We start from the raw sequence: 24233 nt of genomic DNA on the forward strand, positions 1-24233 counted from the left end.
CTAGTAGATACAGTTTACCACAGTGTCAACCACGTGTTTAATTACCTATTGCGAAAATGTCTACTTTTGTGCCAAATAAAGTGTTTTTGCGGGGAATTTTATTGCACTGCTTTATTCAAAAGAAATCTGCAGCTGAAGCACACAGAATTCTTGTTGAAACATATGGTGACAATGCTCTGTCGAATACGACATGCAGAGACTGGTTTAGGCGCTTTAAAAATAATGACTTTGACCTTGAAGATAAAGAACGTTCTGGAGCATCGACAAAGTTTGAAGACGAAGAAACCTAATGAAACTATCACGGGAGCTCGCTATCGACTTCAGATGATGCGTTTGAGTCGAGCTCTAAAAGAAAAGCGGCCACTATACGGGCAGAGACACGACAAAGTCATTTTGTTACATGACAATGCTCGGCCACATGTGGCAAAACCAGTCAAAACTTACCTGGAAACGCTTCAATGGGAAGTTCTACCTCACCCGCCGTATTCACCGGACATAGCCCCCTCGGATTACCACTTGTTTCGGTCGATGGCGCATGGTTTGAGCGAGCAGCGCTTCCATTCTTTCGAAGAAACCGAAAAATGGGTCGATTCATGGATTGCGTCAAAAGATGAATCGTTTTTTCGACGGGGGATTCAATTACTGCCAGAAAGATGGGAGAAAGTGGTCTCTAATGATGGACAATACTTTGAGTAAAGTTATTGTAAGCCTTATATTTTAAATTAATGTTTTTTTTTAACAAAAAAAACAGCGAGAACTTATTCAAGGTCCTAATAGAATTACAAATCCTTTGGTGTAAATAAAGTACATATGCTAATCTTTCGGCAGTTGGTCAAATTTAAACCAAAAAATAAAAAAAATTTTTTAAATTTACCGACAATGTCACCTCAAAGAATTATATCTTTTATATCAAAATTATACTGCTTCAATCTGCAAAACAAGACCATGTGCCGAAGAAGAGCGTATGAAACAATAATGGAAAACCAAAAAAATAGAGCTTAGAGACTTATTTTCAAAACGCCACCCTTTTCCAGATTTATGTAAAGCATGTGTGCAATATAGAATGAATAAGGTAAAAAACAGCTATAGATTAGTTCCGAGATTTTGGGATAGAGGCGCTATACAGTTCTCAGTGCTATCTGTCATATACAGAATCTTTTAGGTTAGTTATGTGTATGTTAGTTGTGCGTGTGTGTGTGTTATGTGCTACGAAACCCGGCTGAAAAAAATGGGTTGAAGGCACTCTGAAAGATAAAAAAGTGTATGTATTATATTGGGTTGTTCAAAAAGTCATTGCGTTTTTTTCATTTGATTTTTAGGTGTGTTTATTTAATATACGTAATGAACATTAATCAATACTATATTGGCCGTTTTGTTCGATGACCTTTTGCCATCTCTCGGGCAACTTCATAATACCGCGTTCATAAAACTTCCTATCTTTCTCTGCGAGAAACTTGTCAAGGTGCTGTTTGATGAGGTCTTCAGAAGCAAACGTTTTACCATTCAAAGAGTTTTGCAAAGAGCGAAATAAATGGAAGTCTGATGGCGCAAGGTCTGGGCTATATGGTGGATGTGGCAACACATCCCAACCAAGCTGAAACAATTTTTGCCGAGTGACCAAACTTGTGTGTGGTCTCGCATTGTCGTGGTGAAACACCACACCCTTACGATTGATCAGCTCGGGACGTTTCTGTGCGATGGCATCACTTAATTTCTGTAGCTGCTCACAGGAGACATCGGAATTAATCGTTTTATTCTTTGGAAGCAGCTCATAGAAGACTGGTCCCTTCCAATCCCACCAGATTGACAGCATCACCTTCTTTTGGTGGATGTCCGCCTTTGCTTGCCTTTCCGGTGCTTCATCTCGCCTACTCCAACTCCTTTTTCGGTTCACATTGTTGTAGACAATCCATTTTTCGTCGTCCGTGATCATACGCTTCAAGAACGGATCGTTTTCTTCGCGTTTGGTGAGTTGATCGCAGACGTTCATACGCTTCGTCAGATGAATTTCTTTCAACTCATGCGGTACCCAAACATCGAGCTTCTTCATGAAACCAAGCGATTTCAAATGACCATGAACACTTCCAATGGACACTTTTAGAGCGGTAGCAAGCTCCCGAACCGTTGAATGCCTATTTGCTTGCACCAATGCCTTGATTTTATTGTCGTCAATCTCAGAAGGCCTACCGGAGCGATGAGCGTCTTTAACTGAAAAATCACCACCACGGAATTGGGCGAACCAGTTCTGGCACTGACATTTTTCGATGACATTTCTGCCGTAAACTTGACGCAACTCTTCCCATGCTTCAGTTGCTTTCTTCCCTTTTTTAAAGTAATAAAGCAAAATATGGCGAATATGCTCTTCAAAATTCTCCATGTTTAAACCACAATTACAAACACAAAACTCGACCGAATTGCGTCAACTTTTTTTTGGTTTTTAGGTTAAGTGTCAACAACAAAATGCGCATAAACATGTGACATTCATGTCACGCTCAGATACAAATAAACGTGAACAGCGCTATCTATTGGAAAAAAACGCAATGACTTTTTGAACAACCCAATATATAAATTTTGCAACATTTTTGCAAACATTTATATTATTTAATTACATACATTCATATTCTAATTTCTACAAAATACTTTTATTCATGTGCTTTATGTGTATATATTATGTATATTATGTGCTCCATATTATGTATATTCACATCAAAGTATCTATGTAAAAAGTTAATATCATTTTGTATATTGTATATATTTTTATAATAAATGTATATGTCATATAACTTATTTATAAAGCATGAAATATAAAGGTATTTTTAGTTTCTTGTATGTATCATTTGTAAAAAAATCTTGATAAAAAAAACATTAATTTTGTGACTTGCAATTATCTGTTTCAATATATACTTCTTTAAAATACTTACAACGAGCCTTATTTTATGCGTTTACCTTGGTATCTAAAATACACATCAAAATATAAAATTAATTTCTAGTTTAGTAGAAAAAAAACATTGTAGTCTTACACCAGAGAGGAATGGTAAAATATCATGTATATGTAATAACAAATAAATCACTTTTCCACTGACATTATACACAACTTTGCAGAAATAAATTTATTCTGTGAATTTTGAATGTGTAGTGCAGTTTAAAACACACAAATGAAATATGTCTATATTTTTGAAATAATAATTCTGATTTTTCATGAATCACAGTGGTTTTATAAAATGTTCAATTTTAACCGTTTTTATTGGACTGTAGTTTAGACCAGTGCTCGGAATTTGTCTGAACATTTCAGCCGATTTCCGTGGTATACGCCTCCTTTCCTCTCCTTACCGCGCGCGCCGCAGCCGCTAGGGCCAGCGCCGCCGAGCGTTAGGAGCGGCACTATCCGATTATGAGTGGGTTCTTCTCCCTATTTATTAAAATTTAAAAAAATTTATTAAAATTTATTAAAAATAAATTTTTTATTTTTAAATTTATTAAGTGGAAATATTTCAATAGATTTCCACGTCACCCATGAGGTACTATTGCTAACGCGTTTTTTTTTAGCAGTAGGCCTACTCCACTGAAGATAAACATAACAAATTTTTAATTAAAAAAAAAAAAGAGATTTTCTTAATTAGGTTTTCTTGGCTTTTTTTTGAGAATGAACAATTGATGCAATATCTACATCGATACTTGATGAACTGGTTCGCATCAATGAAGATAATGTCGCATCATTTAAACTAGAACGTTAATCTGTTTTTGTATATTTCATTTTAGAAAATGAGCATTCGCATAGGTATGTGGATCCAAACATAGAAAAAATACGAAGACCAAAGTTTCGTAAATTGGGATATACTAATTTATCTAAAATTTTGAAAAATTCTATACCTTTTTCTGGCCGCGATTTTAAAGAAAAATCATTTTGCAAAGTACAAAGTTCCTCCTGATATTGCAAACTTTGTTCTTCAATCTGTACGGTAAGAGGATTTTCAAATAAAATTAAATCGTTTCGAAGCGTAAAAAGATCGTTGAAACGCGTGTTAAACTGATCTATGATCGTATCAAGAATATAAATATGGTTTTTAAAATTACAATTTATACTGTGTTCATTAAAAAGAATTTGGCAACATGGATAAAAATGGAAAATATTTTTTTCTAAGTGACTTTTTAATAATAATAATTTTCTCCGAAAAGAATCAATATGAGTAACTAATTGTGAAATATTTTGATTATTTTTTTGTAACTGCAAATTTAAAATATTAAGTTGATTAGTTAAATCTGTTATAATCGCAAGTTCAGAAAGAGATTCTAAATTTTCCAAAAAAAATTTTAATTCTTCATATTTTGGCACTGATATTTCTTGTAAAAACAGGAGGATTTCTTTTCGTATTGCAAAATCGTTTCTATTGATTGTCTTTTTACAAAGGAAGGTTTAAAACCGCATAAAATACAAATAGTTACATTACCAATTAAACTAAAAAAATAATTTTCCCATACCTTGTCAAACTGTTGCTCGTACTTTTGCTCACTATCAGCCATCCTTCTCAGATTATTTATATATTTATAATCACTAATTGTAACACTATTATACACACAACATTTTTTTATAACACACTTTTATTCACTTATCACTCGCACTCACAATTATATCACTGTAATCGTATTTCAAAAATTAACAGATTCTACGTCCTTTTAAATTTTTATTGATCACGTTACGCAATAAAACTGCACGTCACGAAACGTTAAAAATAAAAACAAGTTATCAACGGACTTTCATATGTTTCCTAATAGAGCTCATTTGTTTTCTAACAGATTTTCTAGCATTTGTTTATTAACAGATCGTTTTCACAGAAGCTTGACGTGCAGTCTTATTGCGTGACGTGATCAATAAAAATTTAAAAGGACGTAGAATCTGTTAATTTTTGAAATACGATTACAGTGATATAATTGTGAGTGCGAGTGATAAGTGAATAAAAGTGTGTTATAAAAAAATGTTGTGTGTATAATAGTGTTACAATTAGTGATTATAAATATATAAATAATCTGAGAAGGATGGCTGATAGTGAGCAAAAGTACGAGCAACAGTTTGACAAGGTATGGGAAAATTATTTTTTTAGTTTAATTGGTAATGTAACTATTTGTATTTTATGCGGTTTTAAACCTTCCTTTGTAAAAAGACAATCAATAGAAAGACATTACAGAATAAAACATTCAAATGAGTATTCTAAGTATGTGGATCAAGAAAAGCATAATTTAATTCAGGGATTAAAATTAGTTTATGAACAAAGCAATGACGCGGTTTCCCTTGATAATTATGAGAGCACATCTTCAAATAATGCTCTCACTGCATCTTTTGCTATTTCTCATTTGATCGCAAAAAATTCGAAACCATTTACTGATGGTAAATTTGTAAAAAAATGCCTCATGGAGGCAATTAAAGCTTTTGGAGGCTCATTAACTCTTGAAAATGCTGCCAGTATTCCTCTCAGTGATAAAACTGTAGCATTAAGAGTAAAAAATATTGCTGTTCATATTCAGGACAAATTAAAGTCTTTATTACTAGCGTGTTCTTCTTTTTCATTATGCCTCGATGAAAGCACCGATAATCGGCACGTGAGTCAACTTAGCATTTTTGTTAGAATAGTACAGGATAATTTTTCATGTGTCGAGGAGCTTTTGGATTTAGTGCCATTACATGGTACAACAACAGGTTTAGATATTTTTAAAGCCGTGGATAAAACTCTTCAAAAATTTCAAATTGATTTCTCCAAATGTTCAGCTATCGTTACTGATGGCGCGAAAGCAATGACGGGATCAAAAACTGGTTTTCTTGGCCAATTAAGACAACGAAATATAGAAATCCCTGTCATTCATTGTATCATACATCAAGAAGCGTTATGTGGAAAAATTGTTAAACTGTGCACCGCAATGCAAACGGTCACAAAAATTATTAATTTGATTAAAGGAGGCCACAAATTTCTTAGTCATAGAAAGTTTCAACAATTTCTTATAGAACATAACGCAACCTACACGGATGTGCCCCTTTATTGTGAGGTTCGTTGGCTTAGTGCAGGGCAATGTTTAGAAAAATTTTTTGCAATACGAAAAGAAATCCTCCTGTTTTTACAAGAAATATCAGTGCCAAAATATGAAGAATTAAAATTTTTTTTGGAAAATTTAGAATCTCTTTCTGAACTTGCGATTATAACAGATTTAACTAATCAACTTAATATTTTAAATTTGCAGTTACAAAAAAATAATCAAAATATTTCACAATTAGTTACTCATATTGATTCTTTTCGGAGAAAATTATTATTATTAAAAAATCACTTAGAAAAAAATATTTTCCATTTTTATCCATGTTGCCAAATTCTTTTTAATGAACACAGTATAAATTGTAATTTTAAAAACCATATTTATATTCTTGATACGATCATAGATCAGTTTAACACGCGTTTCAACGATCTTTTTACGCTTCGAAACGATTTAATTTTATTTGAAAATCCTCTTACCGTACAGATTGAAGAACAAAGTTTGCAATATCAGGAGGAACTTTGTACTTTGCAAAATGATTTTTCTTTAAAATCGCGGCTAGAAAAAGATATAGAATTTTTCAAAATTTTAGATAAATTAGTATATCCCAATTTACGAAACTTTGGTCTTCGTATTTTTTCTATGTTTGGATCCACATACCTATGCGAATGCTCATTTTCTAAAATGAAATATACAAAAACAGATAAACGTTCTAGTTTAAATGATGCGACATTATCTTCATTGATGCGAACCAGTTCATCAAGTATCGATGTAGATATTGCATCAATTGTTCATTCTCATAAAAAAGCCAAGAAAACCTAATTAAGAAAATCTCTTTTTTTTTTTTAATTAAAAATTTGTTATTTTTATCTTCAGTGGAGTAGGCCTACTGGGGAAACCACTTGAAAAAAAAAACGCGTTAGCAATAGTACCTCATGGGTGACGTGGAAATCTATTGAAATATTTCCACTTAATAAATTTAAAAATAAAAAATTTATTTTTAATAAATTTTAATAAATTTTTTTAAATTTTAATAAATAGGGAGAAGAACCCACTCATAATCGGATAGTGCCGCTCCTAACGCTCGGCGGCGCTGGCCCTAGCGGCTGCGGCGCGCGCGGTAAGGAGAGGAAAGGAGGCGTATACCACGGAAATCGGCTGAAATGTTCAGACAAATTCCGAGCACTGGTTTAGACAATATTATATTTTGCCATTTCTCTCTGTTGTAAGACAAGAATGTTTCTTTTCTACTGTAATAGAAATACATTTTCGATTTTGATAACGTATTTTAAATACGTATTTTGATACGTATTTTAAATACCAAGTTAATCACATAAAATAAGGCTAATTGTAAGTATATTTAAAAGAAGCATATAATGAAACAGATTATTGCAAGTCGAAAAATTAATGTTGTTTCTTTTATCAAGATTTTTTTACAAATGATAGACACAAAAAAATAAAAATATCTTTATATTTCATGCTTAAGAAATAAAAAATATGGCATATATCATATACATTTTTGTAAAAAGAGTATACAAAATGATGTCAATTTCTTAGAAAGATATTTTGATATGAATATAGATAATGTGGAGCATATAATATACATTATATATATATACATAAAGCATATGACGTAATAAAAGTATCTTACAATAAAGACCAAGACAAGCCAGAGGCGGTTTCCTCGTGGACTGGCAATATAGAATAAGACAAGCCAGAGGCGGTTTTCTCGTGGACTGGCATTAGAAAACTCTTATTCTTGTCTTCAAGCCAGAGGCGGTTTCTTCGTGGACTGGCAATATAGAATAAGACAAGCCAGAGGCGGTTTTCTCGTGGACTGGCAATATAGAATAAGACAAGCCAGAGGCGGTTTTCTCGTGGACTGGCATTAGAAAATTCTTATTCTTGTCTTCAAGCCAAAGGCGGTTTCCTCGTGGACTGGCAATATAGAATAAGACAAGCCAAAGGCGGTTTTCTCGTCGACTGGCAATATAGAATAAGACAAGCCAGAGGCGGTTTTCTCGTGGACTGGCATTAGAAGAAAATTCTTATTCTTGTCTTCAAGCCAGAGGCGGCTTTGTCGTGGACTGGCAATATAGAATAAGACAAGCCAGAGGCGATCTTTCATGAGCTGACAATTTTAAATAAATATAGTCAGAGGCGATCTAACGTCAGCTGACAGTTTAGAAGAAAGAGAGCTAAATGCGATTTATTCGTGAACTGGCAAATTGTAAGAAATATTGTCAGAGGCGATCTATGGTGAGCTGACAATTTTTAATAAATATAGTCAGAGGCGATCTAACGTCAGCTGACAGTTTAGAAAAAAGAGAGCTAAAGACGATTTATTCGTGAACTGGCAAATTGTAAGAAATATTGTCAGAGGCGATCTATTGTGAGCTGACAATTTTTAATAAATATAGTCAGAGGCGATCTAACGTCAGCTGACAGTTTAGAAGAAAGAGAGCTAAAGGCGATTTATTTGTGAACTGGCAAATTGCAAGAAATATTGTCAGAGGCGATCTATCGTGAGCTGACAACTTTAAATAAATATTGTCACAGACGATCTAACGTCAGCTGACAGTTTAGAAAAAAGAGAGCTAGAGACGATTTATTCGTGAACTGGCAAATTGTAAGAAATATTGTCAGAGGCGATCTATTGTGAGCTGACAATTTTTAATAAATATAGTCAGAGACGATCTAACGTCAGCTGACAGTTTAGAAAAAAGAGAGCTAAAGGCGATTTATTCGTGAACTGGCAAATTGTAAGAAATATTGTCAGAGGCGATCTATTGTGAGCTGACAATTTTTAATAAATATAGTCAGAGGCGATCTAACGTCAGCTGACAGTTTAGAAGAAAGAGAGCTAAAGGCGATTTATTCGTGAACTGGCAAATTGTAAGAAATATTGTCAGAGGCGATCTATCGTGAGCTGACAATTTTAAATAAATATTGTCACAGACGATCTAACGTCAGCTGACAGTTTAGAAAAAAGAGATCTAAAGACAATTTATTCGTGAACTGGCAAATTGTAAGAAATATTGTCAGAGGCGATCTATCGTGAGCTAACAATTTTAAATAAATATTGTCACAGACGATCTAACGTCAGCTGACAGTTTAGAAAAAAGAGAGCTAAAGACGATTTATTCGTGAACTGGCAGATTTTAAGAAATATTGTCATAGGCGATCTAACGTCAGCTGACAGATTTGAAGAAATACGTATTTATTTTAGTTAGCAATTTACTGCACGTGTGGTCTGTTTATATTTTATCAGATAATTTATAAGGTCATTTAACCTTTTTTCTCGCAATTGAAATTCTATCGTATGGCTGAATGATGTACATACGAGACAAAATAGACTTATACAAGGTGTCTAATAGATATAAGTTAGATATGATAAAATATTTTATTTGAAAAATGTATGTATAATACTATATATCTAATTGGAAAAATATGTTATATGCTTTTCCTATTTTTATTCTTATGTAATAAATACAAAATAAATAAACAAGTTAATTAATTATTGAATACATACATATACATATTGAATATAGTTATCTTTATTTTGTATTTTATATAACTGAAATGATATATACTTTCATTATTTCAGTCATTATCATATAAAATACAAAATAAAGATAACTATTTATTGAATATATGTGTATATGTATATATTAATTAATTAATTAGTTATTTAGTATTTACTACATAAAAATAAAAGTAAGAAAAGTATATGACATTTTTGTTCAATGATATATATAGTATTATATGTATATTTTTCATTTATTATGTTGTCATATTTAGTTTGTATTTATTTGACACTTTGTATACGCCTATGTTTTCTCGGACATTATATTGCAGCCTTGCGACGAAATTTCAGTCGAGGAAACAAGCGCAAGCATCGTTTGTTTACAAACTTCCGATGACACACGTACACAGACCACACGTCAGTGTAGTGAGTCACCACTACAAACAAATGCGTACACACGGACCTACGCGGCATAGGTCCGTAGGCTGCGCCGATAATGTCATTTCATTTTTAGTACCATCGAAATGATGGCGCTTTCGCGTCGGAGTTCGCCCGTCACTTCAGCATCCTCTTAAGCCCGTCAAATAGTTTCACGCGACAAAAGTCTAAATCTCGCAATGAGACGTAAGAATCGTGAAAAGGCCAATTCCGATGCCCGAAAAGTTAATCTCGTACGCTCGAAAGGTAAAAGAGCTAATGCTCACGGAGACTTGGCGCGTCTTTTCACTCACAATTTAAGAAGGCTTCTGGTTTCGCAAAATTGAAATAGTGAGCGATTGTCCTGTGGATCGGCGTGCGAACGCTTTTTTCACGGCGGAGAGAGAGCCGGAAATCTATGATAATTCGTGCAGATCTAAAATTCAAGCGCCGGAGAGGAGAACGCTATCTCCTATAGTTTTGAAATTTTCGGTTTCAATTTTCTTTTCAACGCTCTTCTCATGGCCTTCGTTGTTAGGAAGAAAAATACAAATAATACGATCGGCTCACTCAAGATTGTTTACAGAGGCACGTTTTTCAGCTGTTTTCTCTAAGCGAATGCTCGAAAATCAAACATTATAATATTCTGCATATTAATATGAATTGATTACAATGTGTGAGATAACTACTTAATTAATACAAAAAATGAGAAAAAAAATATAAAAATTAAATGACGCACGCTGTGCGTGGTTCGATCGTTAACAATATATAATATTTATTATTTTATTCTTATTTTATACATTAACGTGACAAATTATATTCTGCAGATGCATAATGTTAAAATATTTTATTAATATAAATATGATATATGTTTTATAAAAGACTGTAAATCTCAGAAAAAAATATCGCGTCGCGCGAAAGCAACACGCCGCTCGCTAGTCGACTTAGTCGCGTGGAGTGAAATTCGGGAAAGCATTTTCGCTGCCAACGCTTGGCAGAAGAAATCGTGCGAGCCTCAAAACCGGTTTGATGCTAGGTTTGGTGGAAAGGAGATACAAAACATAGGTTTGCTCACTTTTACCAGACCGACAGCCGAGCGCACACGGACACATGACGTCAACGGGTCTCGGTTGTGTGCATATGGAACTCTCCGGGGAAAACTGGTAGCTCTGACTGAAATGAGCACTGAGTCAGTGTGGTCAGATTTGAAGCGGAACAGCAGCAGCATGAACGGAGGGGTAACCGCACACATGCGCAAGCTACTGTTGTGCCCTTGGTAATAGGGCACGGTTCGGGATCTGCCAAGGAGTTAGGCCGGGAATCCGGAAATAATCTTTTTTAGTTTTTTCGTAATAAAACAATCTTCCACATGTTTATTGATCTCTTGATTCATTACAAATTCCCTTACTAGTAGATAAACTAAGTTCCGTCAGGAATCCTTGCCTTAGTTTTAGTATTACGGAGCCCCAAGTTACTCTTATTCGCTTTTAGCGAATTGTTATAATTCACGTTCTTCTAGATTTGTGGTCCCAACGGACATACGTCCGTTTCTTGTGACTGATAGTTTTAGACCTGCCGTCGTGATCTCGCGACGGCGATTTTATATACGCGAAACTGCACTTGATTGCAGTTTTAACTCTAACTTGCTGACGAAATTTGATCGTTCGTCAGCATTGTCGCGTAAAAAGTGAATTAGGTTTTAATTTTCGCTGCGCGAAAATTTCATCCGGTGTCTCGCATGAGCCGGAAACTGAATATTAGATATCTTAATCTGATATGTCATAGATATCTTCTTATATTTTATTAATATATATATATTTTATTACTAATAATTGGTTGTGGTTCTTTGGACCCACAACACTACGTATGTATGGCTGCATTCCGTAATGCGCTTATGAACGCAGCCCATGTGAGTAGAAATGTTTAACGTTAGTCGATATTATCAAATATTCGATATTTTTTTTATAGGTTTGTTTGCGTCGCAAGCCCCAACATGCTCTTACTCGCTCTAATACGCTCCAATCTATAGTATACGTTACGTATTTTTCTTACAATTTAAAATATTCATAAAAATATGAATACTTTAAAAATGTCAGTTTTATATCTATAGTATACGTTACGTATACTATAGATTGGAACGTATTGGAGCGATATAAGAGCATGTTGAGGCATACGACGCAAACAAACCTTATGGAGGATTCACACTGCGTCCGATGTCCGACGTACGACGTCCGATATTCAATAATACAGCTTGTTTTCTAGATAATAAAATATCTGTAGCTAGAATTTCTAAAAAACAAACTCTATTATTGGACATCGGACGCAGTGTGAATCCTCCATTATCCGTTATAAAAATATCGAATAACAAATTATGAATAGTACATTGACTATAATATGTTGGGTATTTGATAAAAGAAAACCAGAATTAATAATCACTTTAGTATATTTTATACACTGAGAAGACCTTGGCGAGAGAGCCCATACGACACACTGTGACGCTACTGCTTTAAGAACTAAAAACTATCTATTGGGTTGGCAACTAAGTAATTGCGGATTTCATTGATAGATGGTGTTAGTTGAATTTTTTAATACTTTAACGTTTTCGAAGTGTCAAACTCATATTGTTATTCGACAGCTGGTACTTCCCCACACGGAACAAAAACCTCTAATGGATATCCACTAGATGTCCATCATGGAAATTCGAAACCTCTATTAGATATCTATGTAATCTCCTATAGATGTCTAATAGACATTTATGATGAATTTATATCGTCATTTATCATGGAAATAATATGGATTTTTAATAGAAACCTATCTAATATCCATCGTAGAGATAGATGTAGTATGGAGTTATGGAGATTATATGGACGTCCATTGGATATTATGTTCCGTGTGAGTCAATTGTCATTCAGTAAAAAAATTATATCAATCGAATTGTTGCGCCTACTTCGGTAGCGATAAGCGCTGCGTAAAGATTCGGGATTCGCCGTGCTGGTCAAGGGGGCTTTGGCTCGGAGAGTTTAGAATAATTAAGCACTTCTGAATAGATAGAATAACTTTTATTTGGTATCTTCTTATTACACTTGTCACCTCACTTATTCGGCGACCGTACTACCGTGGTTACGCGTGTACGCGACGTGTCGTGCTTCGTCCGGAACTTTGCTGATAAAAACCCGCGACGCCTTGTGTGCCGCCTTAATTTATACGGATCAGTATTCGGAACACAATGAGACTTGAACTATATCAATCCATTGTGTTACCAAAATGCTGATCTGTTTAACCTGCTTTAGACGCAAGTGACACTCGGGCTTCTAAGAACGAGTGCTCGCGTCAGCGCCTAATTGTTTAATAATTAAATAACTTTTGTCACAGGATTCTCGAGAAGTGGCCTCGATTAATGGCCTTCTAAATGTTTATTATTGTTATTGCCTAATTAACCTATAATTATTACGTTGTGGTCTTTCGACACACAACATCCCTCCCTCGTTAAAAGAAGAAAACGGAGGTACGAAGTTTTCGTTTGTTTAGTGCAGTTGTCTCAGTAGTAACCTGAGTAGTGCATGTTATAATGATTTACAATTTTACGCATTCCGGGGTTGCGAGAGTTCTCGAGGTTCCCTTTTTCTTTTCGCTAGAACAATTACCATTCCTATTAATATGGTTAACACAATAACTACGATGGCTACAGAACTAGTGACCATAGGATAAATAAATATTGGCTTTTTGAATTGCACAACATTACTTTCTTCTAATTCCTTATTAATTTCTTTTATTTCTCTTTCTAAGTCCATGAGTTCCTTAGGGCTCTGGATGATTTTCTTTAATTTTATTGGTCTGATTGCCTCCTCTGGCTTATTTATGACCGTCTCTTTTATTAGAGTTAAATTAAATTTCGGCAAAAAGGCTTGAATGCTAGTTGTTCTCGTCACTCGTAAATATAAAGGAGAGCGCGGTAAATACCGGAGCACGCGGTCAGAAAAATGGTGGATTGCACGGCGACAATAGACGAGGCTGAGAAATGAATAACTCGCTCCTCGTGACAGTCCAGATGTTTATTCCGCACAGTCAAGTACATTCGTATACTCTCGGCACGAGTAAACACACATTAGACGGAACAGAATTACAACGGACACGAAACTGATATCGACACGATACGTGAAAAATACGTCGACTCAGCACGGCGTGCGGAAGAGAAGAGCGCTCTCATTCGGAAGTGTCGCTACGACCTTCCGGATCCATGATGATTTAAAACGGAAATTAAGTGTGATCGCGATTAATAATCGCTCCGAGCCACGCCTCGATCATCAGAGATGGCGCGCGCATATCGATTCGCACGCTCTATATCATATTCGCACGAACATATCATATTCGCACGAACATACCGCTCGCCTCGCTTATTAATAAGCGACATAAACAAGTATACTAAACTAATTATTATTTACATCAGTTTAACTAGATAAGATACTAAATTACATACTTTTCTTAATTACTCTAATCTTAATCTAGAGACATAATATACTCATATTGGTGGGCGTTGATCGCCGCCCGCCGTAAGGTATAATACCAAGAAAACGGAACTACAAATTGTGATCCTCTTCGTCTCGATCAGCGATCGGAAGAAGACACAGTTTGTGTATAGGTCGACGAAAGGTGGAGGTAGCAGTCTTCACTTCGCAAACGCGTATCAACCCATCTTCACCTGGGAAGCATTGAGTTATACGACCTAATTCCCATCGAGAGGGCGGCGCGTTGTCGTTCTTAATGATGACAATGTCACCCATTCTCATATTCGCGCACTGATTGTGCCACTTATTACGCTTTTATAATGAGTTTAGGAAATCCAGTCGCCAAACATGCCAAAATCTGTCGCGCATCTGCTGAATGAGCTGATATCTGGACAATCTCGATTCCGGACGCTCCAAGAGCGAAGCATCAGGCAACGCTAGAAGTGGAGCGCCGGTCAGGAAGTGACCGGATGTCAAATAAGATAGATCGTCGGGTGAATTCGAGAGTCCAGCGATTGGTCGCGAATTCAAGCAGGCCTCCACCTGACACAACAGTGTCTCTAGTTCGGCAATGGTAAGTGTGTGGACGCCAACTATCCGCTTCAAGTGGTGTTTCACCGACTTTACTCCAGCCTCCCAAATGCCGCCAAAGTGCGGAGCTGAGGCTGGAATGAAGTGCCATTCTATGCCTAACGAGGCCATAGACGATTCTACGGCACCATCGCACATACCAGCGTAAAACATACGGTACAATTCCGTTTGCGCGCCACGGAAGTTAGTTCCATTATCGCTTAATACTATCGCAGGAATCCCACGGCGCGAACAAAATCGTCGAAAAGCGGCGATGAATGCAGCGGAAGACAAATCGGTAACGAGTTCTATATGCACCGCACGGGTGATCAAGCATACGAAAAGGGCCATATAGGCCTTACGGGATTGATGACCACGTCCGGCGAAGGCGCGCACTGGCAAAGGTCCGGCATAATCTATCCCGACTTTCATAAACGGACGCGCCACATTAATTCGTATCTCAGGCAAATGAGCCATTTTCTGCTTGCTCAAGTTTGCCCGATGTCGAGAGCAGATGACACACTGACCAATAATCGATCGAACAATTATTTTTGCTCGTAGTATCCAATACTCCTCCCGGAGTAGACGTAATGTCAACGACGTTCCCCCATGTAGAGAGCGCAAGTGTGCATCACGCACTATTATGCGCGTTAGCGGTGTCTGGCTAAGGATTATCGGATGCTTCTGAGCGAATGTCAATGGAGCGTGCATCAATCTGCCTCCCATACGAATAACTCCGTCATCATCAATGAACGGACCCAATGGTAATAACGAACTCGACCGCGGTAATCTTTTCCCGGCTCGCAATAAATTGAGTTCTGTCGTATATAAAGACGATTGCATAGATTTGATCCAAAAGGTCTTGGCCTCCGTCATCAACTGCGTGGTATATAATAGCTTCGTACGGGGAAGCTGTCGTTTTGTCAGCTTCACGAAGCGTAAGATCAGCGCGGTCACCTTGAGTAGTTTGCTCCATTCAGAGTAACGAGTGGATAGTTCCCACTCTGATACGTTGGTGACATGAATAATGACTGACCGAGCCTCAAGATCAGAAGTCGGCAGGCTATCAGAAGCGCCAACAGAGGGCCAAGTTTCGAGCTCACCGGAGAGCCATGAGGGCCCATACCACCATAGTGGACTTTCTATTAATTGAGTCGGAGAGACTCCGTGAGACGCTAGATCCGCAGGATTGTCCTGCGTAGGAACGTGTCGCCAATTGGCTTTAGGATATTGCGTTTGAATGAGAGACACCCGATTCGCTACGAAAACCTTCCACGTAGTCGGAGGCTTATTAATCCAAGCCAATGTGACCGTGGAATCCGTCCAGGCGTAGACGGGAACTTGCTCCACATTCAGCGCTGTAGTTGTCCAAACAATGAGTCGCGATAAGAGCTCGGCGGCGCAGAGTTCCAAACGTGGAACCAAGACCGTTTTCAAAGGAGCAACCTTGCTCTTACTTGTTAACAAAAATACATAAACTTTGTGAGTATAGATTACTCTGAGATAAATCACGGCAGCGTAAGCGGCCTGGGACGCATCCGCGAAACCGTGAATCTCGATACTTGAGTCCCTTCGGGTATTCACCCAGCGCGGAATACTAATAGTAGCAAGCGTAGTGAGTCCGTTGCAAAAAGATTGACATCGATCATTCAAGTCCGAAGGAAGGGTCGTGTCCCACCCGATCCCAGACAGCCATAGCTGTTGAATGAGGATCTTACCGGTGATGATGACAGGCGACAGCCAACCTAATGGATCATAAATTCTCGATATATGCGAGAGAAAGGTGCGTTTAGTTAAATGAGTCGGAATCTCTGAAGCAATACGAAAGCTAAAGGCATCCTCAAGTGGTGCCCAATAAATGCCAAGGATTTTCAGTTGATCATCCTCTTTAAAATCTATGTCTTGTGCAGGGTCGCGAACTGTTTCGGATAGATCGGAGATTAAATCCGGACAATTGGAACTCCATTTGTGTAGAGGGAACCCGCCCGCGTTGGTCAGTCCGATCATTTGCTCTCGAATCTCGCGACAATCTTCAATCTCCGACGCGCTAAAAAATATATCGTCAACATACGAATTGAAGACGACGTTCTCGGCAGCCAGAGGGAAGCGATGCTTCTCGTCCTCTGCTAACTGTCGCAAGACGCGCAGTGCCAGAAAAGGCGCAGAAGCGGTGCCATAAGTCACCGTCCGTAACCGATAAGGAGTAACCACATCTTTCTCCGATTTCCTCCAGAGAATTAATTGAAAACGCGTATGATCATAGTGCACGCGAATTTGTCGAAACATTTTCGCAATGTCGGCGGCACACACATACCGGGGCCAGCGCCAACGTAATAATATGGCACAAAGATCAGCTTGCAACTTTGGTCCAATAAGGAGACAATCATTGAGAGACCGCCCATTGCCAGTGCGCGCAGACGCGTTGAATACGACTCTCACCTTCGTCGAAGTGCTACTCGGTTTTAATACAGGATGATGCGGGATAAAGCATCTCTGTTCCTCGAGGTCCGCGGGTGTATATGGGCTCATATGCCCCAATCTTAAATAGTCGGATAAGAAATTATTGTACTCAACAGATAACTGTCGATCCTTCCTTAAGCGACGCTCCAAAGTTTCATACATGCGGAGCGAATTTTTGTGAGAATCCCCAATATTAATTGGGATATCCTCCTTAAAGGGTAACGCAACATTATATCTTCCGGACGCATCACGATTAGTGGTCGCGACGAAGAGTTCCTCGCAATATTTATCCTCAGCGGATAACTGTTTCGATGTAGGAATCTCCTCAACTTCCCAAAAGCGTTCGATTGCTCGAGTCAGATCGGTATTAGGCGTAACGTGTAACGAAGAAATAGTCGTATGTGACGACAAGATATTAATCGGACCGTCGTCCACCGGGCCGCGCAGCACCCACCCGAATCGTGAATGAATAGCGTACGGTTCTCCGGGAAACTTCACCCGATCTTGAAGTATTATCTCGTTATAACAATCCGCACCGAGAATCAAATCGATCGGTTTGTCACTGCAGGGGTCGGGGTCAGCCAATGTCAGTTGGCCGACGCCGGTCCACTCAGTGGCCTTAACAACTCGTCGCGGAACATAATTAGAGAGCCGTGACAAAATAAAAGGCTCGATCACGACGACCACTTCAGAATTCGTTCGCGACCGTAACTCAACGCGTGTGGAGTGCTTCACAATCCCGGAAACGGTGGCGCCGGTACCCGAAATTGAAACAGAACATGCATGTCGTTGAACGCGTAATGCTTGAGCAGCTGCTTCGGATAGCAACGAACACTCGGAGCCCGAGTCTATAACTGCGCGGAATGGCAGTTCCCGACCTTCAGTCGTGCGCACGAACACCCACGCGGTCGCAATCAACACCGGCCTTAAAGTTTTTGACTTGGCGACTCCCGAATGACACGAAGTTAAATTAGATGAATTCGCGGAATCGACATTCGAAACGGAAGTAAGTGCGTTACTGTGTCGTAACTCGGGATCTGATGGGCGCGGCGAGAATGCTTCATGAAGCATTTTATGATGCCGCTTCTTACACTTATCGCAACCCGATTTGCCTTTACAGCTCGGCGGAAAATGTCCTTTAGTGAGACAATTAAAACACAAATGTACCGCTCTGGCGGAAACTAAACGTTCGCTTGCAGACATTGCCTTGAATTTCGCGCACTTCGATATGTGATGAGTAGCTGAATACAAATGACAAACTGAAGTATCAGTATTCGCAACGTGCGATGTAACCTTAGAGTCAACACCGTTCTTACTCCTAATATTTTTCGTTCCGGCATTGTCGTTAAGGCATGTGACTCCGCTTTTAATCGAGGCCACATTCAAAGCGTGTATTTTACCGTTCAGAAATTGCTCAAGTTCCTCGTATTTCGGAAACATTTCCCGTTTACCAATGCTCTCTTCCCAACTCTTTCGCATCGTCGGTTCTAGACGCATAAGCGTCATAACAACTAATATTGAATCCCACGACAATTGATTTAAGTTTTCGAGGGAAACAAGTATCTCGCGAGTTTGATTAACTAGAGCTTCTAATGCGGCAGGATTATCGCCGTTTACTGGCTTAAATTTCAATAAACGTACGATAAGAGAAAATGTCAAAACTTGCACATCTTGATAGTGATCATTTATTAATTTCCAAGCCGATTCGAAATTCGCATCGGTAATGGGTAAATTCTTAATTAACGACAATGCCGTACCGGTCAGACTACTCTTTAAATAATAAAACTTCTGTACATTAGACAATCCAGACTCACGAATGACCATCGAGTCAAACATATCTCGGAAATGAGCTCATTCCTTCTGATCTCCGTTGAATGTCGGCAGTGGAATGCGCACGAGATTGGTGAACCTCAAAGTCAAAGATGCGGTGGCAGCGTCACTCCCCGAGGAAGATGTCGAAGGTTGATGGCTCTGCAAAGCGGTGAGCGTGTCCGTCGCGTCAAGAACTCGGTCTTCCACGTCACCGTACTCCGAGCTTTGAAGATACGCAAGGACGTCAGTCTCCGTCGAATATTCTAGCAGCTCCTTATGAGTACATCGGCACTCATCCCACAGATGCATCAATGTTTGGAGCTTCGTTGAGACCGTCATGGAGGCTGACGTGGCCGTGAGCTTCGCGGCCGAATTGCAAGTACGGATCACGGAGCGTATTTGATCACGCTGTGTGACGAGTAACGCTGTGACACTGCCTTGAGAGCGTGTACGGGTCCTCCCTTGAGTCGCCGTCGGCACTTTGAGGGTATCTCCAGGCATTATGTATCGACCAACTGTCAATGCACGGCAGGAGAAAGAAATAATTCTTCAAAGAATTATTTAACCGTGTGATAAACTATCACAATAGAATGACGGGCGAGTCACGTAAGCGATGGACTTGAACCGTCGCAATAAATGGAGTCAAACTATCACTCCGATCGTGTCACTGTATTTCACTGTTCAGGTGTCTGTTCGCCACAATCACGATCAATCACTTCTGGGCGCGATTTCAAAGACACGTAGAGAAGGACCACGTGGCAGTCTATCGCGTTTTATGGCACGAATGCGCATGAATAAGGGTGATAATCCGATTTGCAGCACGTGCACTCTATAGAATATGCACTTTAAATTTCAACGACGCACGTATTATATCCGGCTCGAAGGACCATGTTCGCGTCACTCGTAAATATAAAGGAGAGCGCGGTAAATACCGGAGCACGCGGTCGGAAAAATGGTGGATTGCACGGCGACAATAGACGAGGCTGAGAAATGAATAACTCGCTCCTCGTGACAGTCCAGATGTTTATTCCGCACAGTCAAGTACATTCGTATACTCTCGACACGAGTAAACACACATTAGACGGAACAGTGAATTACAACGGACACGAAACTGATATCGACACGATACGTGAAAAATACGTCGACTCAGCACGGCGTGCGGAAGAGAAGAGCGCTCTCATTCGGAAGTGTCGCTACGACCTTCCGGATCCATGATGATTTAAAACGGAAATCAAGTGTGATCGCGATTAATAATCGCTCCGAGCCACGCCTCGATCATCAGAGATGGCGCGCGCATATCGATTCGCACGCTCTATATCATATTCGCACGAACATATCATATTCGCACGAACACTAGTGTCACTTGTTGACGTTAAAGTCCTGATGGTCATGTCCGTTGTAATTATTTTACAATTATTTACTAATGTAATTCTACCTGTGCGTTCGATTTTGATTCGCATATCCCTTTTATTTTTGCACTGTATAATTATTTCCTGTTCTTTATTAGTCGAATACAGCCACGAATTTTCTTTGCTTAGAGCTATCCAAATTGTTTGGTTAGATTTAATATATCTAACGTCGCACGCATTTTCTTTCGCTAGTCCCGCGTACAACTGTACTTCACAGAGGGCTCTCGGATTTATAAAGTATACTGGACTGTCTGGTTTACAAATATACTGATTTACGATTTTTACACACTTAAATTTTCTACCGTCATGGTTACATAGGAGGGTAATTCCAGATTAACGGCAATTACATGTTGGTTTATTTCCGTAAAGGTAAATAGTTCGCCATGGTTATGGACAGGTAGAGGAATTATCTTTATTAACTTATACTTAGGATAAGATACAAGTGGAAATCTTAATATAGTGTACACAGTGTCATTCGCATAATAGCGGTCAATTTTTCTAATAACGGCCAAATTTGAGGGGGGAGTTGCCTCCCAGTTTTCTCCGGGGATTTTTCCGGTTTGGCGTGCCGGTAGCGCATATGATAAAGTGCATGGAGAAGCAAGGAGAGGCGGAGAGGTAAGTGTTTATTGTTCCACAAATAATTTTAAACGATTCGCATGAACGACCATGCTTTTTTTCCCTGCTTTTATAGTGTAATTCACGTCGAAATTTTGTTTAATTATTGTATGCGGTTCTCTCCATAAAGATTCTAATTTTTTAGAGCGTCCACGGCGCAGTGTTTCATCGTATAGCAATACCTTGTCGCCTGCTCTAAACGTGCTTATATTAGCCTTTTTGTCGTAGCATTCTTTTGATTTTGTTTTCTCCTCTTGCATGTTCGCTTTCGCTACCTGGTGTGCTGCGCGCAATCTTTCTTTGAACTCGGATACGTAGTCATCATACGTATACGTTAATTTCGATGGACATGTCAGGACCGTAGGGAGCGTAACCTGGTGTCCGTACAACAGTTCAAATGGCGTATAACCTGTCGCTGTATGTGGTGTAGTATTGTATGTGAACATCGCGTAGGGCAGCCATTCGTCTCAATCGGTCTGATCTCCGTTTATGTAGTGTCGCAAGTACTCTGCTAGTGTCCTGTGCGATCTTTCGAGCGCGCCGTTACTTTCCGGGTGGTACGCGCTTGTACGAATCTTCTCAATTTTTAACAGTTTGCAAGTGCTCTTAAACACTTCGCTCATAAAATTCGTTCCCTGGTCGGTGAGAATTTTATCAGGCACTCCGTATTCCAAAATTATTTTTGTAACGAATGCCTTCGCTACTGTACCAGCTTTCTGATTTTCGATGGGCATTGCCTTGCTCAGTTTCGTAAAATGATCTTGGAATGTTAGTACGTATTTGTTTCCGATTAGAGTTACGGTTAACGGTCCTACTATATCTAGTGCGCATTTTTCGAATGGCCTGTCCGGAGTATCGGTAATAATCATTGGCGCTTTACTTCGCCGTTTTAATTTATTCTTTTGGCAATGCTCGCATTTGGCAATGTATCGTTTTACGTCTTTTGTTAACCCTCTCCAATTGTGAGTTAAACGGATTCGATTTATGGTGCGTTGCACGCCTTGATGCCCGCCTATCGGTGCATCATGATACTCATATAATATTTGTTGTTTCTCTTCCTCTGTGTACCTTTTTATCTCTTTTTCGCTATCTCTTTCTTCTTCCTCTTCGTCACTCTTTTTCTCCTTATCGATTATATATATCGTGAGCGACGTTGCGACTTAGTGCGTCAGCATTTGTATTGTATTTTCCGGCTTTGTGTACGATTTCATAGTCGTACTCTTTCAATTTCAGTCTCCATCTAATTAGACGAGATCCTGGATCGGTCACGTTAAGCAACCAAATTAGCGGTTTATGGTCGGTGACAATTTTAAATTGGGTCCCGTATAGGTACGGTCGAAAATGTTTGACCGCCCACACAATCGCGAGTAATTCTTCTTCCGTCGTGTTATAATTTTGATCTGCACGAGAAAGAATTCTGCTAGCATAAGCTATTGGTCGGTCTTGTTCTATCACTCCTTGTGACAAGATACCTCCTATCGCGAAATCCGATGCGTCGGTAGTCAGTATAAATTCATCGTTGAAATTTGGATACTGCAAGACGGGAGCGGTAATTAGTTTCTTTTTTAGATTGTCAAAAGCTCTTTGCTGCTCTTATGTTCACTCGAATTTTACTCCCTTTTTAATCAATTTCGTGAGTGGTTTGACTATTTTCAAAAAATTTTCGATAAACCGTCTATAATAGCCCGCCAGTCCTATGAATGATTGCACATCCTTGACTCGTTTTGGCGTAGGGAAATTCTTTACTGCCTGGATTTTTCTAGGGTCAGACATAATTCCGTGTTCGGTAATTATGTGTCCTAAATATGCCACTTCTTTTCTAAGAAATTCACACTTGTCCGGCTGTAATTTCAGATTATTGTCGCGTATTTTTTGTAATACTTCTAATAGTCGCCGGTTGTGGTCTTCTAAACTAGCGCCGTATATCACGATGTCGTCTAAATAGACCAGACACCGTATTCCTTGTATGCCCGCCAGAATAGTATTCATTAATCTTTGAAACGTTGCCGGGGCATTCTTTAGCCCGAACGGCATCCGATTAAATTCATAATGCCCGTAGGGCGTTGAAAAAGCCGTTTTTTGCTTATCTCTGTCTGCCATGGGTATTTGATGATAGCCCGATGCCAGATCTAACGTTGTAAAATATTTTGAATTCCCTAGTTGGTCTAAAATATCTGTTATATTTGGCAGTGGAAAAGAGTCTCCGACTGTTAGGTCGTTTAATTTTCGGAAAATCGACCACGACTCGCATTTTAGGTTTTCCCAAAGCGTCTGTTTTCTTCGGTACCACCAAAAGTGGTGCGTTCCATTGACTCGAACTTGGACGTACGATATCGTTTCTTAACATTTCCTGTACCTGTCTATTTACTTCGGCCTTATGCTTCTCCGGTAATCTATACGGTCGCGTATTCGCGGGTGCCGTACCGACTCGAGTTACGATCTCGTGTTGCAGTGCCTCGGTGCAGGTCAGGGGTTCTCCGTCCAAATGGAATATGTCACTGTATTCTTCGCAGATTGCCAATATTGCTTTTTCTTCTTCGCAATTCATATGCTCGGTCCTTATTGACTTCTTTATTTTTCCAATACGCGATAAAGGTACTGTATCCTCCTCCTCGTATTTTCCGGTGGTTAAGATTTGTGCTTCCACCTTATTTTCTACGGGCTCAATATCGACGTGTGGGGCTTGTATTTCGATCTCTTCGTCGGTGATGTTTATTACGCTTACGGGACAGCTATAGTCACTGGCGTTTACTAAACAACCGCCGATGATCACCCCTGGTCGTGTCTCCAATACGTGCACAACTCCTAGAGCGTTTTCGCTTGTCGTGGCTTGCACGATTGTTTCACTTCGTGGTGCCAATGTTATTTTCTTAAAAGGAAACAGCTTGAATGTAGTTTCTC

The 24233-nt window shown here is 38.9% G+C and overlaps 3 protein-coding genes across 3 annotated transcripts; 1 reads left to right on the plus strand and 2 right to left on the minus strand.

The window, feature by feature from the left end:
* Nucleotides 1-1215: 1215 nt before the first annotated feature.
* On the minus strand, nt 1216-3524 carry LOC105680021 (histone-lysine N-methyltransferase SETMAR-like). The gene has a single exon (XM_012380428.2). The coding sequence runs from the start codon at nt 2375-2377 to the stop codon at nt 1349-1351; it is 1029 nt and encodes a 342-aa protein (XP_012235851.2). The 5' UTR covers nt 2378-3524; the 3' UTR covers nt 1216-1348.
* Nucleotides 3525-5034: 1510 nt separating this feature from the next.
* On the plus strand, nt 5035-14685 carry LOC137000695 (general transcription factor II-I repeat domain-containing protein 2A-like). Its single transcript, XM_067358034.1, has 3 exons — nt 5035-5076; nt 5656-6227; nt 14568-14685. The coding sequence occupies exons 1-3, from the start codon at nt 5035-5037 to the stop codon at nt 14683-14685; spliced, it is 732 nt and encodes a 243-aa protein (XP_067214135.1).
* A 93-nt stretch (nt 14686-14778) lies between these two features.
* On the minus strand, nt 14779-18999 carry LOC105669668 (uncharacterized). The gene has a single exon (XM_012362725.2). The coding sequence runs from the start codon at nt 18997-18999 to the stop codon at nt 14779-14781; it is 4221 nt and encodes a 1406-aa protein (XP_012218148.2).
* Between the last annotated feature and the right edge of the window lie 5234 nt (nt 19000-24233).

The sequence above is a fragment of the Linepithema humile genome, chromosome 6, assembly GCF_040581485.1.
Source record: "Linepithema humile isolate Giens D197 chromosome 6, Lhum_UNIL_v1.0, whole genome shotgun sequence".
NCBI lineage: Eukaryota > Metazoa > Arthropoda > Insecta > Hymenoptera > Formicidae > Linepithema > Linepithema humile.

Excerpts from the sequence above, each read along its gene's own strand:
- LOC105680021 (XM_012380428.2), bottom strand. The coding sequence starts at position 2,377 with ATGGAGAATTTTGAAGAGCATATTCGCCATATTTTGCTTTATTACTTT.
- LOC137000695 (XM_067358034.1), top strand. The coding sequence starts at position 5,035 with ATGGCTGATAGTGAGCAAAAGTACGAGCAACAGTTTGACAAG. Across the intron at positions 5,077-5,655 it reads ACGAGCAACAGTTTGACAAG|CTTTTGGATTTAGTGCCATT; the intron begins GTATGGGAAAAT and ends TGTGTCGAGGAG. Across the intron at positions 6,228-14,567 it reads CTTAATATTTTAAATTTGCA|CGATCGGAAGAAGACACAGT; the intron begins GTTACAAAAAAA and ends CGTCTCGATCAG.
- LOC105669668 (XM_012362725.2), bottom strand. The coding sequence starts at position 18,999 with ATGACGCTTATGCGTCTAGAACCGACGATGCGAAAGAGTTGGGAAGAG.